Source organism: Miscanthus floridulus, chromosome 8 (genome assembly GCF_019320115.1).
Source record: "Miscanthus floridulus cultivar M001 chromosome 8, ASM1932011v1, whole genome shotgun sequence".
NCBI lineage: Eukaryota > Viridiplantae > Streptophyta > Magnoliopsida > Poales > Poaceae > Miscanthus > Miscanthus floridulus.
This window is the reverse complement of record NC_089587.1, coordinates 68,104,642-68,120,974: the sequence shown is the minus strand read 5'-3', so window position 1 is coordinate 68,120,974 and position 16,333 is coordinate 68,104,642. Positions and strand designations below refer to the sequence as shown.

At 40.5% G+C, this 16,333-nt stretch overlaps 1 protein-coding gene and 1 non-coding gene across 2 annotated transcripts; one reads left to right on the top strand and one right to left on the bottom strand.

Moving 5' to 3' along the window:
* Positions 1 to 5,895: 5,895 nt before the first annotated feature.
* On the bottom strand, positions 5,896 to 6,465 carry LOC136469300 (uncharacterized). The gene is made up of 2 exons (XM_066467542.1): positions 6,211 to 6,465; positions 5,896 to 6,156 (listed from the first exon to the last, which is right to left on the bottom strand). The coding sequence occupies exons 1-2, from the start codon at positions 6,463 to 6,465 to the stop codon at positions 5,896 to 5,898; spliced, it is 516 nt and encodes a 171-aa protein (XP_066323639.1).
* Positions 6,466 to 7,711: 1,246 nt separating this feature from the next.
* Positions 7,712 to 7,820, top strand: LOC136478759 (small nucleolar RNA R71). Its single transcript, XR_010764470.1, has one exon. It is a non-coding gene; the product is annotated as a small nucleolar RNA R71 (small nucleolar RNA).
* Positions 7,821 to 16,333: the final 8,513 nt, after the last annotated feature.

The window sequence follows — 16,333 nt, the reverse complement described above, 5'->3', positions numbered from 1 at the left end:
CACATGAGAAATCTTCTGTACCAATTGGTAATTCCAACGTTGCCACACACGAGATCCTCAACCCCCTTATACTTTATGTTCATAAAGACTTTGAAGGGGTGGTTGTAGATGCATATGTTTATCATTAATATTGTAAATCTCATAGGCATGAATCTTGAGATAGGTACCCAAAGGTTAGTGTTGGAGGGGAAACCACTTCACCAATTAAAAACATAATTCGAAGGTTTCCCAAGGACAAGCTTCTATCCTAAAACAAGCATTTTTTGGAGATAACATGAGCTTTTACCCTTTTTGTTGTGATGCCCTTATGAAATAAGCATAGAAACATACTTGTGAAAATATTCCTTCGGGTATTATTATCACTAACCATTCCAGATCTAAAGCAAAAAGAATGAACGATGATGACTCAAGGTATGTCCAACCAAACACCATGCAACATTTAATCACATCCATCCAAACTTGATTTTTGCCTTGAAAAATTCAAGTGTGGGGAATGAACTTCTCTAAAAAATCTTATGCCATGTTGCTAATCCACATTGGTTGTTTCTACCTTTAAGCCATGCTCAATTTGCTAGATAATAATCATGCTCTTTCATCTTTATTTGAGTAAATCTCTATAGTGCTTTCATGCTACCTTTGTTTGCCATAGTAAGTTTTAGTTTGGAAGTACTTGACATACTTCCAAATGTTTTTTAAATTAAGCGAAGTGCTTAGGTTAAAATGCCTTCTTTAATCAAATTAAACATGGAGTCTAGTTTGGTTATTGAACTAAAAATTGCTTTAGTAGATATTGGATATTTTGCTGGACTAACCCCTGTAGGAAATTCTCAATTCAATTTGGGTAAGTCACGAGATAAATTCAAATCGAAGATGAAGCAAGGCACATGATGAACCCCAATAACATTGCACAAAGATGACACAGCTCATTCATCATGGATGAAAGAACTGTATAAAACAATGAGTGAGGCAGAAGGTCTAACAAGGTGACAAAAGATCGAAGAGCAGAAAGATGGCATGACAAAAGGATGAGAAAGAAAAGGTATGATCTAGGAAACAAGAAGCTCATGAATAGCTCAAGCTACGAGACTAGCCAAACAAGGAAAACTTCAAGCAAAAGGGAAGGACCATCATGAGTCATCTACCCTTCGTCATATGGTGACATCATGCCCCAATGACAAAGGTAACATCCTAAGGTAAATGGTCGTTATTTAAAAAGTTTTCCTTGATTCTGGTAGGCACATAAATAAGAAACAAAATATGTTTGAGTTACAATTTACCTGATCAAACCTGATTAGCTCAACATGTCTTGTTCTTTAAGCTTGTTCCTAGCACCACTTTCTTGATATCATTGTTTTAACCAAATGAGCTAAAACATTGCGCATCTTATCTCTAGAAGATGATAGTCATAATCATGTAAAGATTGATACATTATGTAGAGATAGACAATCCTTCCATGGGTTAAGCAATTCAACCCTTTCTGCCAAATGAACTTAAATACTACATTCCCAACCTTCTGATCTTATCACCCATATTATAATTGAAAAAAGCACACAACATCAACTTCATCTTGTTAAGTGTGCCTAAGGCTAGAGAACAATAAATGAACTTTTGGTTCTGTTGGTGTTTTCCCACCAACAGAGCCCATGTACTTGATCTCTACCTTGTTTGTATGAGCAGGACACACTTCAAGCAGAGTGTGGGAGAGTTATTGATTCCCCAATTTCTACAAGTGAAGGTTCTGAACCTGCTAAGCCAAAAATCAAAACTCAAAACCAAGACAGGTTTGATAGAAGAAGGTAACTATTGGTGTTTATTAACATGTCACTTGTTTGAGTACTTAACCACCTATTATAAACCTATATCCTCTAACTTTACTAGGTTGTCATCCCTAGTGATGATGCAAGAGATATGTGTTGGTACTACATAGTATTACTACTAGAATAACACTAAGCAGTTCTTTAGTAATTATGTGACAAGAGAGAATATATATAAATCTAGTATCCGCAAGCGTACAGATAATATACCATTGTAGCATTTTACCTAAAAGTATTCCAGGTATCGTTATTTATATTTTTACCACTGGGAAGGTCTAGCATAGATATGTATTGATAACTTATACTATTAAAGGAGAAATAAACCATAGCCATTACTCTACTCACAACATGGATAAGTCATAGGATAAGATATGTATAAATGATAAGTAATAATAATGATAAATCACTCAGAGCACTCCTTTCTATAGCGTTAGCATGGTCAGGTAGAATATTAGAGGAATAATTCATAAGTCATTCTTAATTACAAGTCAAAGCATACATTTGATTAGTGCAATTACACCTAGTAATCATGCCTATAATCATCATCATATCTACACATAAGGGATATTACTATGGAAGATTGAGGGTAGAGCTCATTCTACCTTTGTAATCGGACCCTACGTACACCTATATTAGGGGAGTAGACTACAAAGGACTCAATGGGAGTGTCACATCCGTGATCTACCACATGACCCAGAATATAGGGTGTATTCATAGGTAAATATTGTATAAGCACCACACTTACACAATGTCGACCACCCACCCCATGTACTTTAGAGTGAACGCTATACGAACTTGTGCATAAACTTAATGATAAACTAGCTATACTAAGTATATAATCAACGTTGATGTTGAACATCATAATGAATAACATAAATAAGATGAACACTGAGATTGTCATAACAATTGTAACTAACATATAAAAATAATGGAGAAACAAGAGAGAGGGGTACAAAGTTTATACCGAACCACGCTCTTGAGAAGATCGGGAATCCAAGTGAAGTCCTGCTTGCCTCCCTCTAGATCTAACCTAACTAGCTATGCTATGGAGGAGGAGCTATGAGGAAATTAGGGTTTCTATCTTTCCAAATGACTTGAGACTAGGGTTATGCCTGGGGGAGAGGCAGGGGCTGGATTATATAGCCCTGAGGGTCCAATATGAGCCCTTGGATCAAACCGACTTAAGCAACCACTTAGATGCATCCTAAAAGGCGATGGGAAACCGACATAGCGACCAGGCTGATAGGTCAAGCCCATAGGGGCTAGGCGGTCCCACCAAGAGGCTAGGAGGCCCCACCTGTCAGGGGGTGGCCCTCCGCTTTGATGACTTGGCTTCTGGACCCTTCTATAGTCTTCCCACGTAGGTACCATGGCAGAACTCTATATTTTCCTTTGACGATTAGGTCCTCCTTGGCGGTTTTTTTATTAAACCCTGCTGGAAACACAGATTCACCAAAACTTATGGAATTTATTAGTTTAAACCCCATAAACCTTTATTGGTGATTATATTTATGCCCTTATGCATGTTTAATTGATAGTTTATATTAGTTGTTAACTACCATCAACAACTCCCCCAAGCTTACCTTTTGCTAGTCCCTTAGCAAAACTAAACTTAGTAACTAAATCTGGAGTTTAAGGATTTTGAAAACATTAAAGCAACTCCTCAAAAGTACACATGCGTTCAAACAAGAATTCTCCTCTAGATTAGAATAAACTGATTTGACTTTCAAACTTACCCATATTACCTTCAACCATGGGGCTTCTCAGCCTTCACTTAGGTCTTGAGCAATTGAAAGACAGAACAATCAAGTCAAGCACTATGTCTCAAGTTCTTCGCTCAACCATTATTCCGTAGTTTTTATAGATTTTCAAAATAAACTCAAAGCTTTCCTTGTATGACACTCTCAAGTATCTCAATATATGTGATATTTATGGATCCTCACCAAGACAATAGTGGTGTTATGCCTTTCTCTTCCTACATCTAAGGCTTATGTGGAGCTCATAGGAGTGGAGAAAGCATAAAAGAGCATACTTGCAATACATATATTGTAAAGTCAAACCTCGGATCCAAAGAGAGTTGAGTCATACAATCAAATCAAGATGTGCATGTGTATGGATGTATATGGTGGATATATATGGTGGCTAACCTAATTCTACTATCCTCCTTGAAAACACATCTCTCTTTTGAAACTTGGAAACAACTTTACAAGAAAACATAGGCTATTTTATTCATCTTTTTTTAGGCGGGCATCTGAGTACCCATTGTTTTGAATATCTTGGACACTCGTCTATTTTTTCAATACTTTTCCTTTCTTTCTCTCTCTCTCTTTTATGAATAACTTTTACATAGCCACATGTTTCTTTTCTGCAACAAAACTTTTGAGAGATAACAGCAAGAACTTGGAGCATTTATTTGGTAGATATCCTATAGGGCATATTTTTGGTGTTTTCTCCCAGTGTAGGAGTAAAACATTTTTAGGTGAATCTAGACAGAATGGCATGTTTTTACGCCTACCCCCAGTGTAGGAATAGTGCATATTTAGGTGGTATGTACGTGATCTTGATTTTAAGAGCATGACAAACCTCTCATAAGGCATCAACAAAGCTTGAATAAACTCAATGCAAAACAAGCAGCATATATGAGTGGAAGTTTTCCTAATCTAAATATCATATATGGCCTTGGTAAGAATTCATGTTTTGTCATACAGAAGCTCATCATGTAAGATTTTCATATTTTTCAAAAGATAAATCTCCAGAACTTTAGTATCACTAGGAACAAGATAAACAATAGCTCAGGCCTTCTCATATCATATCCGTCAATTACTTAGACTTAGCTCAAGCATATGCTACCCATGAGTTTCAAGTTTAGAGCAAATTCTTATATCAAAATAGCCATATCCAAAACTCGAGAAAATTCAAGGCTGAAAACTAGGTACTTGAAAGGAATCGCGATAGAGCAACAAGTCATCATTTCCATTGCAAGAGATTATCCTCAGAGTCCTTTTATTTAACTCTTAAAAATAGAAAATTAGACACACTCTTTTATTTTATTTTTAAGATCACACCTTACTATTATATATATACAGCTAAGATAAACTTTTATTTTATTTTTGTTTATTATGCATCTTTTTATGACTTTAGCAAATATATAGAAAACTCAAAGATAGTAAAACTAAAAAGGGAAAGAAATACTTAGCTAGATACATGGGGGATGCTCCTCCCCCAAGCTAGATGTTGTCATGGTCTTTCTTAAAATCTCTCTCATCCTTCCAGAAGTTGTTTTCCAAATGTAGCGGGTGTAGCAGCGGCTCGGGAAAATGTACTTCGGATGGATGACTTTACTCTTGATCATCCTGTAAAATACTCCAACAAGAACACCAAAAACTCGTGGCATGAATTAAGATAAGGGGTTAGCGGTCAGCCATTCAGAGATTTGTTGTCCTTAGAGGCTAGACAGATTTCCTAATTAACAAAGTTCTAGCAGGATGTCTATTAATATATTTTTTGATTTTTTTATTTATATAATACAGAAAGAAGTATGTATGCATGTTTATTTTTATGCCACCACAGTGAATATTCCCTTGGGCTTGTACACACCATAGATCTATTCACATGAGGCTTAGGATTTTCCTGATGCAATGATGTAATGCAATAATGAAACTTTTTATTTTTCTTTTCTAAATGCAATGCTAATGTAGAAAAGTAAATATGCTAAAGTAAAAATAATTCATGCAATACTAAAAAGTAAATATGGATAACTACCAATGTTACCTCATGGCCAGGGTTCAGATTTTTAAGTCCTCCGGATAGGACTTTATTGGAGAAGAGTCCTTCACTTTTTGGGTGCATCATCAGGTCCCGAGGATGGAGACCCAGATGGCTACACATCTTGTGATGGTGATTTTGATGATGATGTCACCTTTTCTTTCCATACCTAGCTGGACTATGGACTTGTCTTAGGCGGAGTAGGTTCATCTTTCACAGGCGCTTTAGGTTCTTCATCTTCCCATCCATTCCATCGAGGTTGGTTCCTTTGATGTTGGGATGATCGACGTCTCCTCCTGGAGCGACTCTTCTTCAGCTATTCATAAGTAGTATAACTATTGAAATAACAGTGTACCTTTTCTCCAGGGAATTGGAAGTGGACTTGTCCAGATCCGACGTAGATGATCGCGTTGGTGGTGTTGAAGAATGGTCTTCTAAGGATGATGGGTGTATTGTCTTCTTCTTCTCCCATGTCCAGGACCATGAAGTTGGTAGGGGAAAAGTGGTCGTGTATTCTTACCATAACGTCCTTTGCTATTCCTTCTGGGAATCGGATTGATTGGTCCACCATCTGCAACTGCATATATGTAGGGTATAAGGGTTTGTTACCAAATAAATATTCATATGTTACCTTGGATATTATGTTGACACCCGATCCAATGTCACAGAAGGTCTTGTAGAAGATTCTTTTTCCAATGGTACACTCGATCGTCAGTACACCAGGATCATCCTTCTTAGCAAGGAATGGTGAAGCGAGGAGGTGGTCGTACTTAGATTGGAGTGTGTTGATCTTGTTGATTGTATCTTCTTGTGGCTGTCTAGCTCTATTCTTCCTTCTCCTATTGTTCTTCTTGGTCACTGTTGTCTCTTCAGGTAGGTACGGCATCTGTGGATATCCAGGAGATTGCAAGATACAATTCTTGAAAGAAAACTTCTCCTTTCTATCCTTGATTGTGAAGCAAATATTGACACTGTCTGCGTAGATGATGGCTTTAGCGGTGCTTAGGAAAGGTCGGTCCAAAATAATGGGTGCCCTTATATTTCCACCTATTTTTAAAACCACAAAGTCTACGGGAACATATGATTGCCCCACTCGAATAATAGCATATTCAAGAATTTCCTTGGGTTAATAGAGTGACTGATCTGCAAGCTGCAAACACATATTTGTATACAACAAAGTATCTTCATTAATTCGATCATAAATTACCTTAGGCATGATGTTGACACTTGCTCCGAAGTCACAGACAGCTTCCTAGAAGATGTGAGGTCCAATGGCGATGGTGATAACAGGTCTTCCTGGATTTCTTCTCAGGCAAGGTATAATCTATCCACCTTCCTGTCGATGGCTCCGTTTAGTAGTAAGCTGCATTATGAATATCAACAAGATTTACAGTTTCTAGATCTTCCGGTTGCCCTATAATCTTACCTTTATCGGACTTAGGAACAACAGCCCTAGCTGAGCTATTTGTGATTCTATTATTTTATTAAAGCTATGCTGGTTCTTAATGGCAGAAGCAAAGCTATCTTTTCTATTACTTATATTTTCTAGAATTTTATCATTAGAAGCTACCTTTCTAGATAATCCCTCCATAAGTTTGGATTGGCCAGCAATTAATTCTCTCAAGGGTGGTTGATTGAAATTATTAAAATTATTACCTTGATAGTTACCTTGATAATTACCTTGGTAGTTTGGCCTTTGTTGCTGATTCCATCCTTGATTCTGCTAAGGACAAGAGTAATTGTTGTTGTTAACAAAATTCACATCCTCATGGGTCTTAGGACAGATATTCCCTGAATGCTCAGTGCTTCCACACACTTCACATGTCATGCAGGAATCATGAATGTGCATGACTTCTTACTTCTCATTGGCTCGATCTTTGAGCTTCTTCATTAGCAGGTCCATCTTGGCAGACAACATGTCTACTTCCTTGAGTTGATGTATACCTCCACCTCTTTTGTGGGTTTGAGTACGTTCTTCATTCCAACCTTGATTGGAGGCCATATTCTCCACAAGAGCTGTCGCATCTGGTATGGTGAGTGACATGAATGCACCTCTAGGAGCAGCATCCATAGTCTCACTAGTATTGTTGGTTAATCCATGGTAGAAAGTCTGCATGAGTAGCCAATTCTCCATCCTATGATGAGGGCATTCCACAATATAATCTTGAAAGCATTTCCATGCCTCAGGGATAGATTCATTATGTTGTTACTGAAAGCTTGAGATTCTCCCATGCAGAGCATTGTTCTTGCCCATAGGAAAGAACTTTGCTAGAAAGGTAGTGGAGCAATTATTCCATGTAGTATTTCTATCTTTATTGGTGTAGAACCACTGCTTTGTCTTCCCCAAGAGTGAGAATAGGAAAGAGGCAAAGTAGTATGACATCCTGGGTTACTCCTTTGATGGTGAAGGTGCTGCAGATTTCCAGGAAGTGTTGGAAATGTGCACTTGCATCTTCATGTGCCTTTCCACAAAACTGATTTGCTTGCACCATATTGATGAGAGCTGGCTTGAGCTCGAATCCATTGTCTCCAATATTGATGGTTGGTCCAGTATGGATGTTGGCTGTAGGTGGAGCAGAGAATTTATGGAGAGTCCTATTAGCCATGGCTTCAAATTCTGGTGTTAAGCTTCGCCTTATATGGTTATCTTCTAATTTCTTAGCTGGAGTCTTCTTGAGTTTAGCTCTAGTTCTCCTGATTTATGCTTCTGGATCTTCAACGTAGTTTGTCAAAAGGTCAAAACCGGTCATACATTAACCTGCATAAGATACACGAGTAGATAAAACAAGGTTAAACCTGTTCAAGCAGAGGTCAATGGTTTTCCTCGATCACATCAATAAGTATAAGTTTATCAATACTTCCTTTGCTAGTTACCTTTCCCGGCAATGGTGCCAAAAATGCTTGTTGGTGTTTATTAATGTGTCACTTGTTTGAGTACTTTGCCACCTATTATAAACCTATATCCCCTAACTTTACTAGGTTGTCATCCCTAGTGATGATGCCAGAGATATGTGTTGGTACTACATAGTATTACTACTAGAATAACACTAAGCAGTTCTTTAATAATTATGTGACTAGAGAGAATATATATAAATCTATGAATGAAAAGTATCCGCAAGCGCACAGATAATATACCATTGTAGCATTTTACCCGAGAGTATTTCATGTATCATTATTTATATTTTTACCACTAGGAAGGTCTATCATGGATATGTATTGATAACTTATACTATTGAAGGAGAAATAAACCATAGCCATTACTCTACTCACAACATGGATAAGTCATAGGATAAGATATGTATAAATGATAAGTAATAATAATGATAAATCACTCAGAGCACTCCTTTCTACAGCGTTAGCATGGTCAGGTAGAATATTAGAGGAATAATTCCTAAGTCGTTCTTAATTACAAGTCAAAGCATACATTTGATTAGTGTAATTACACCTAGTAATCATGGCTATAATCATCATCATATCTACACATAAGGGATATTACTAAGGAAGATTAAGGGCAGAGCTCGTTCTACCTTCGTAATCGAACCCTACGTGCACTTATATTCGGGGAGTGGACTACAAAGGACTCAACGGGATTGTCACATCCATGTTCTACCACATGACGCAGAATATAGGGTGTATCCACAAGTAAACAATGTATAGGCACCATACTTACACAATGTTGACCACCCACCCCGTGTACTTTAGAGTGAGCGCTATACGAACTTGTGCATAAACTTAATGATAAACTAGCTATACTAAGTATATAATCAATGTAGACGTTGAACATCATAACGAATAACATGAATAAGATGAACACTGAGATTGTCATAACAATTGTAACTAGCATATAAAAATAATGGAGAAACAAGAGAGAGAGAGGGGTACAAAGTTTGTACCGAACCACGCTCTTGACAAGATCAGGAATCCAAGCGAAGTCCTGTTTGCCTCCCTCCAGATCTAACCTAACTAGCTATGCTATGGAGGAGGAGCTCTGAGGAGATTAGGGTTTCTGTCTTCTCAAATGACTTGATGACTAGGGTTATGCCTAGGGGGAGAGTCAGGGGCTAGATTATATAGCCCTGAGGGCCCAACGTGAGCCCTTGGATCAAACCAACTTAAGCAATGGCTTAGATGCATCCTAATAGGTGGTGGGAAACCGACATAGCGACGATGCTGATAGGTAGGTCCCACTGGGGCTTGGCGGCCCCACTAAGAGGCAGGAGGCCCCACCTATCAGGGGGTGGCCCTCCACTTCGGTGACATGGCTTCTGGACCCTTCTAGAGTCTTCCCACGTAGGTACTACGGCGGAACTCCATTTTTTCCTTTAACGATTAGGTCCTCCTTAGTGGTTTTCTGATTCAACCCTGCTAGAAACACAGATTCACCAAAACTTGTGGAATTTATTAGTTTAAACCCCTAAACCTTCATAGGTGATTATATTTATGCCCTTATGCATGTTTAATTGTTAGTTTATATTAGTTGTTAAGTACTATCAAGAGTAACATCATCATCAAAGACACCGTCACAAGACATGCAGTCATCTGGGTCTCCATCGCTGAGATCGGATGATGCACCCAAAAGGTAAAGGACTCTTCTCCAGCCGAGTCCTGTCCAAAGGACTTAAAAATCTAAACCCTGGCCGTGAGGTAACATCGGTAGTTATCCATATTTACTTTTTAGCATGGCATGAATTATTTTTACTTTTAGCATATTTATTTTGCTGCATTAGCATTGCAATTAGAAAAGAAAAATAATAAAAAGTTTTTCATTACTGCATTACATCATTGCATCATTAAAGCTTAAATCCCCATGTGAATAAATCTATGGGGTGTAAAAGCCTATAGGAATATTTACTGTGGTGGCATAAAAATATAAAAATACCATACATACACATTTCTTTCTACAAATAAGAAAATCTAAAAATATTAAATAGACATCCTACTAGGACTTTGTTAATTAAGAAATTTGTCTAAACCTCCAGTGACAACAAATCTCTGAATGGCTGACCGCTAACCCCTTATCTTAATCTATGCCACGAGCTTTAATGTTCTTGTTGGAGTATTTTGTAGGAAGATCAAGAGTAACGCCATCCATCCGAAGTACATTCTTCTGAATTGCTGCTACACCCGCTATGCGAGGAACACAACTTCTGGACGGATAAGAAAGACCACGACAACATCCAGCTTGGGGGAGGACATCCTTCGTGTATCTAGCTAAGTATTTCTTTTTCTTTTTGGTTCTACTATTTTTAAGTTTGCTTCATATTTGCTAAAGTCATAAAAAGATGCATAACAAACTAAAACAAAATAAAAATTTATCTTAGCTATATATATAGGGACAATTGGCCACGGGACATGCCAAATGAGCACCGACGGCTGGTGGACACCCCAAATCCGCAAAGTTGCTGCTGGACACTGTGTTTCCACTTTGAATTGCCAGAAGACACCGCGCCCCGGTTTCAGCCAAGAAAGGTGATGATTTGCCCAAATTGCCCTTGGCCCAACTGGTCAGCCCATTCTTCTTCCTCCCCCTTTCTTTCTCTGTGCCGGCCGCCGGCCTCCCGCCGTTGAAGGAGAAACGGAGGAGAGGGCGCCGGCAGCAAGGCAAGCTCCGCGCGGACGCGTCATGAATTTGGGGCAAAGGAGGCGCCGGAGCCCGCTGTTCCCGGCCGGAGGAGGCTTCCCGGCTACGGTGGCGCACACATGCGCCCATGAGGCCATGGCGGAGCCGTAGCTCACACGCGCGCCCATGAGGCCGCAGCAGAGCTGCTGCTCGTGCGCGCTGGCGAGGCCATGGCGGAGCCGCAGCTCGCACGCGTGCCCATGAGGCCGTGCGGACCGGCTGCTCGCCCGTGCCGGCGAGGCCGCGGCGGAGCTGCTGCTCGCGTGCCTACCCGCGAGGCCACGGCGGAGCTGCTGCTCGTGCGTCCGCGAGGACGCGGCGGAGCTGCTACTCGCGCGCGTGCCCGTGAGGCCACGACGGACCGGCTGGTCGCGCGCGTCGGCGAGGCCGTGGTGGAGCGGCTGCTCGCGTGCGCCCGCGAGGCCACGGCGGAGCTGCTGCTCGCGAGCGTCGCCATGCGTGGCCAGCTCAACGGCGGCGCGCGACGTGGCCAGTTCGGGAGCGGCCAGCGTGCTCCCGCAGAGCTGCTCGGCTCGGCTGGAGGTGGTCCGGCGGCCACAGGCACTGGCGGCTACGACCGCGTCCTCGCCGCGACGGGCTAGCATCGGCGGCGGCGACCGGGGAGGAGAGGCGCGGGAGCTGCGATGCGCCGATAGGGAGGCATGGTGCGGTCGTACGGAGGAAGGGCGCAGCAGCGGGGCGACGGTGTGAGCTCGACGGTCGGCGGCAGCGAGGGTGGGTTCGTCTAGGAGGCTGTCTGGCTCGCTGACGAGGACCGCGTCGCGGCGGATGGAATGGGCTGACCAGTTGGGCCAAGGGCAATTTGGGCAAATCATCATCTTTCTTGGCTGAAACCGGGGCGCGGTGTCTTCTGGCAATTCAAAGTGGAAACATAGTGTCCAGCAGCAACTTTGCGGATTTGGGGTGTTCACCAGCCGTCGGTGCTCATTTGGCATGTCCCGTGGCCAATTGTCCCATATATATAATAGTAAGGTGTGATTTTAAATCATGAAAACAAAATAAAAAGTATATATCTATTTTTTTGTTTTTAAGAGTTGAATAAAATAAAGAGAACTTAAAAAAATCTCTTAAATGGAAATGCTGAATAGATGCTCTGTTGTAATTCCTTTTAAGTACCTAGTTTTCAGCCTTGAATTCTCCCGAGTTTTGGGTACGACTGATTTGATATAAAGATTTACTCTGAACTTGAAACTCATGGGTAGCGAATGCTTGATCTAAGTCTAGATAATTGATGGATATGATATGAGAAGATCTGAGCTGTTGTTTATCTTGTTCCTAGTGACACTAAAGTTCTAGAAATTTATTTTTTTTAAAACACAAAAATGTTACATAATGAGTTTCTGTATGACAAAGCTTAAATTCTCACCAGAGCCATACATGTTATTTAGGCTAAGAAAACTTTTATGTATATGCTGCTTGCTTTTGTATTAAGTTTTGTCAAGCTTTGTTGACCCTTATGAGAGATTTGTCATGCTCTTAAAATAAAGATCACGTACACACCACCCAAATATGCACTACTCCTATACTGGGGGTAGGCGCAAGAATATGCCTTCCATCTAGATCCACCCAAAAATGTTTTACTCTTACACTGGGAGAAAACACCAAAAATATTCTTGATAGGTTTATCCACCAAATAAGTGCTCCAAAGTTATTATTGCTATCTCTCAAAGTTTTGTTGCAGAAATGTGACATGGGGCTATGCAAAAGTTATTCATAAAAAAGAGAGAAAAGAAAAAAATAGTGATGAGAAAAAAAATGGATACAAAAGTGTCCGAGATATTTAAAACAATTGGTACTCAGATGCCCGCCTAAAAAAGAAGAAGAGATGAATAAGATAGCCCTTGTTCTCTTGCAAATGTTTCTAAGTTTTAAAAAGAGAGATATATTTTCGAGGAGCATAGTAGAATTAGGTTAGCCATCATATATATCCACACACACGCACATCTTGATTTGATTGTATGAATTAACTATCTTTGGATCCGTTGTTTGACTTTACAATATATGTATTGCGAGTATACCCTAGCTTTCTCCCTACCTATAAACTCCACATAAAGCCTTAGTGGTAGAAAGAGAAAAAGGCATAACATGTTTATTGCCTTGGTGAGGATCTATAAATACCACATATATTGAGAGACTTGAGAGTGTCATACAATAGAATCTCTGAGTTTTATTTTGAAAACCTATAAAACTCCGAAATAATGGTTGAACAAAGAACTTGAGACATAGTGCTTGACTTGATTGTTCTGTCTCTCAATTGCTCAAGACCCAAGTGAAGGCTAAGAAGCCCCACGATTGAAGGTAATACGGGTAAGTTTGAAAGTCAGATCAGTTTATTTTACTCTGGAGGAGAATTTTTTATTGAACACCTGTGTACTTTTGAGGTATGAAAGCATAGTAGCAACTCCTGATCCATTGTTGAGTTTAGTATTGCTAAGGGACTAGCAAAGGTTAAGCTTGGGGGAATTATTGACGGTAGTTAACAATCATTATAAACCGTTAATTAAACATAGATAAGGGCATAAATGTAATCATCAATGAAGATTTAGGGGTTTAATCTAATAAATTCTACGAGTTTTGGTGAATCTATGTTTTCAGCAGGGTTTATTTAGAAAACTGCCAAGGAGGACCTAATCGTCGAAGGAAATTATAGAATTCCACCGCGGTACCTATGTGGGAAGACTCTAGAAGGGTCCAGAAGGCAAATCACCAAAGCGGGGCTCGACCCACTGCCATGTAGGGCTGGCCGGCCTATTGTTGGTATTTATTAACGCAAACAGATAAATCCACAAGCGCATGGATATCGTTGTAGCTTTCACCCGGGAGTATTCCAAGGTATCGATATCCATGGGGAACGTGAAGTGTACTAATTAAGGATCAAGGTCATCCAAGGATAAAGATATGTGTTTTTGTGGACAGAGAGGAATTTCCTAAAGTTTCTCTAGTTTCTCTAGGAATCGAAGTTACTATAAGTTTACTTACTTCGGGACATCAAAACACTAGCCTCAGACTGAGATGAGAAAGGGGCTAGGAAGTTTTGACTATGGTCCTACAAACACCAACCTAAACATGGTGGACTACGTCAGCCGTCAGGGCTGTCACCACCTGGGGCTACCATAACTATTCGTAGGGATGGGTGTAATTCCAGGTAATCGCAAGACTAAGCACCACGACTAATCTATTGATTACTACTCTAGTTTTGTAAAGACTAGAGCACTTGATGCAAACGGGAATCCAATAAATAACTTAAAGTAAATACTGAAATTAAGTAAATAGAGAACTTAAGAATAGTAATTGAAGAACCTGGAGATTACTCAAGGATGAATCCAATCTGTAGAAGTGCAAATTCGAGGAAGATTCGATAGATCTAGCTCCCCCTTAGCTCTCTCCTCTTCTCTCTCCCATGCAAATTCGAGGAAGATTCGATAGATCTGGCTCCCCTTAGCTCTCTCCTCTTCTCTCTCCCTATTTTCTATTTTACAACTAGATTAAAATCATCTAGAGGGGCACTACTACAAAGGATATAAAATTATGAAGCTCTGAAGCGTAGGGTATGTAGAGGTGTGTCTCATGGAGGGGGTCTAGGGTGCCTTATATAGGGGGGGAGCTAGAGTAGCAGACAAGGAATCGAGGTGGAGTAGAGGGCAAGGACTCTAGGTCGAGTAAGGGGCAAGGAATCACCATGTCATCGATCCGCATCAACTCTCCCAACCACCATTGGATAAACCGACCTAAAATTGCCTTAAAATCAACGGTGTAGATCATAGGAAGGAGTACGAGGTGGCATGAGGTGATGGGCCACCCCCATGGGCCAGGCGACCTCCCTAGTGGGCCGGCCGGCCCACTATGGTGCCAGGTGGGCTCCTCCTTCTAGTGGTGAGGCTTGGGCTCCGTCTTGAGTCGTCTTTCACAGGTTTCACGGGTTGAATCACTCGTTGTCTTCGGTTTGCTTGTTTAGAGTGTATGATAGTGGTTCTTGGAGCTGTTTTCTGGATAAATCCTCCTGCAGTCATGAAATCACCAAAGCTCGTGGAATTCATTAGTTTAAACCCTTATACCTATGTTTGGTGATAAAATTAAATATAAATGCAGGTTATGTTGATAGTTTATAATTGGTGTTAGTGACCATCAACAAGCTCTCCCACACTAGTTCTTTGCTCATCCATGAGTAAAGGTTAGAATAAAGTAAACATAAACATAGCCATTCAAGATATGGGACTAGCATATGGATTATTCCAAAATATTCCTTGTACCAGCGGGATATGTGGAGTGGCTAACATATCTCCTTGAGCGGTTGAAAAGTGGAACAGCTCTCAAAGCGAAGTCATCTTCCCAAATTCTCATCTCAGTAACTTGGAGTTTTTAAAATTTTTACAAGAAAAGCATAGTTCACTTTATACTCCTCAAATGATACTCTCGAATCACTCAATGGTGTAGATAGGCCTTTTCTCTCCATTCTTCAAGCTTAGATAGTTGCATTTGTCGATTCTTGCCAGCTAGGTGGAGATCCATGTTCCATTTCTTGATTGCCCAATGAGCCCTGAATTCCAATTCAACAGGCAAATGGCATGTTTTTTCGAATACAAGTTGATAGGGTGACATGCCGATGGGTGTCTTGTATGTAGTTCGATAAGCCCAAAGTGCATTAGGGAGTTTGTCCTTCCATCCCTTCCCAATTTCATCAACAGTCTTTTGCATAATATTCTTGATTTGTTTGTTAGATGTTTCTGCCTGTCCGCTTGTTTGAGGATGGTATGGTGTTGCGATGTTGTGACAAACTCCATGCTCCGCAAGGTACTTCTGGAAGACTTTATCTATGAAGTGGGATCCTCCATCGCTTATGACCATCCGGGGTGTACCAAAACGAGAAAATATGACTTCATGGAACATTCTCTTGGCATGTTTTGAATCGACAGTTCGACATGGTATTGCTTCTACCCATTTGGACACATAGTCCACTGCCACCAAGATGTACTCACAATTCCTGGACTTGGGGAACGGCCCCATGAAATCAATCCCCCACACATCAAAGAGTTACGGTTCAGCCCTATAGGGTGAGGCCAGGGTTTGGGGGTTTTCGCGGCTGGCTTCGTTGAGGTTTCTTCTTAGTGCAAAG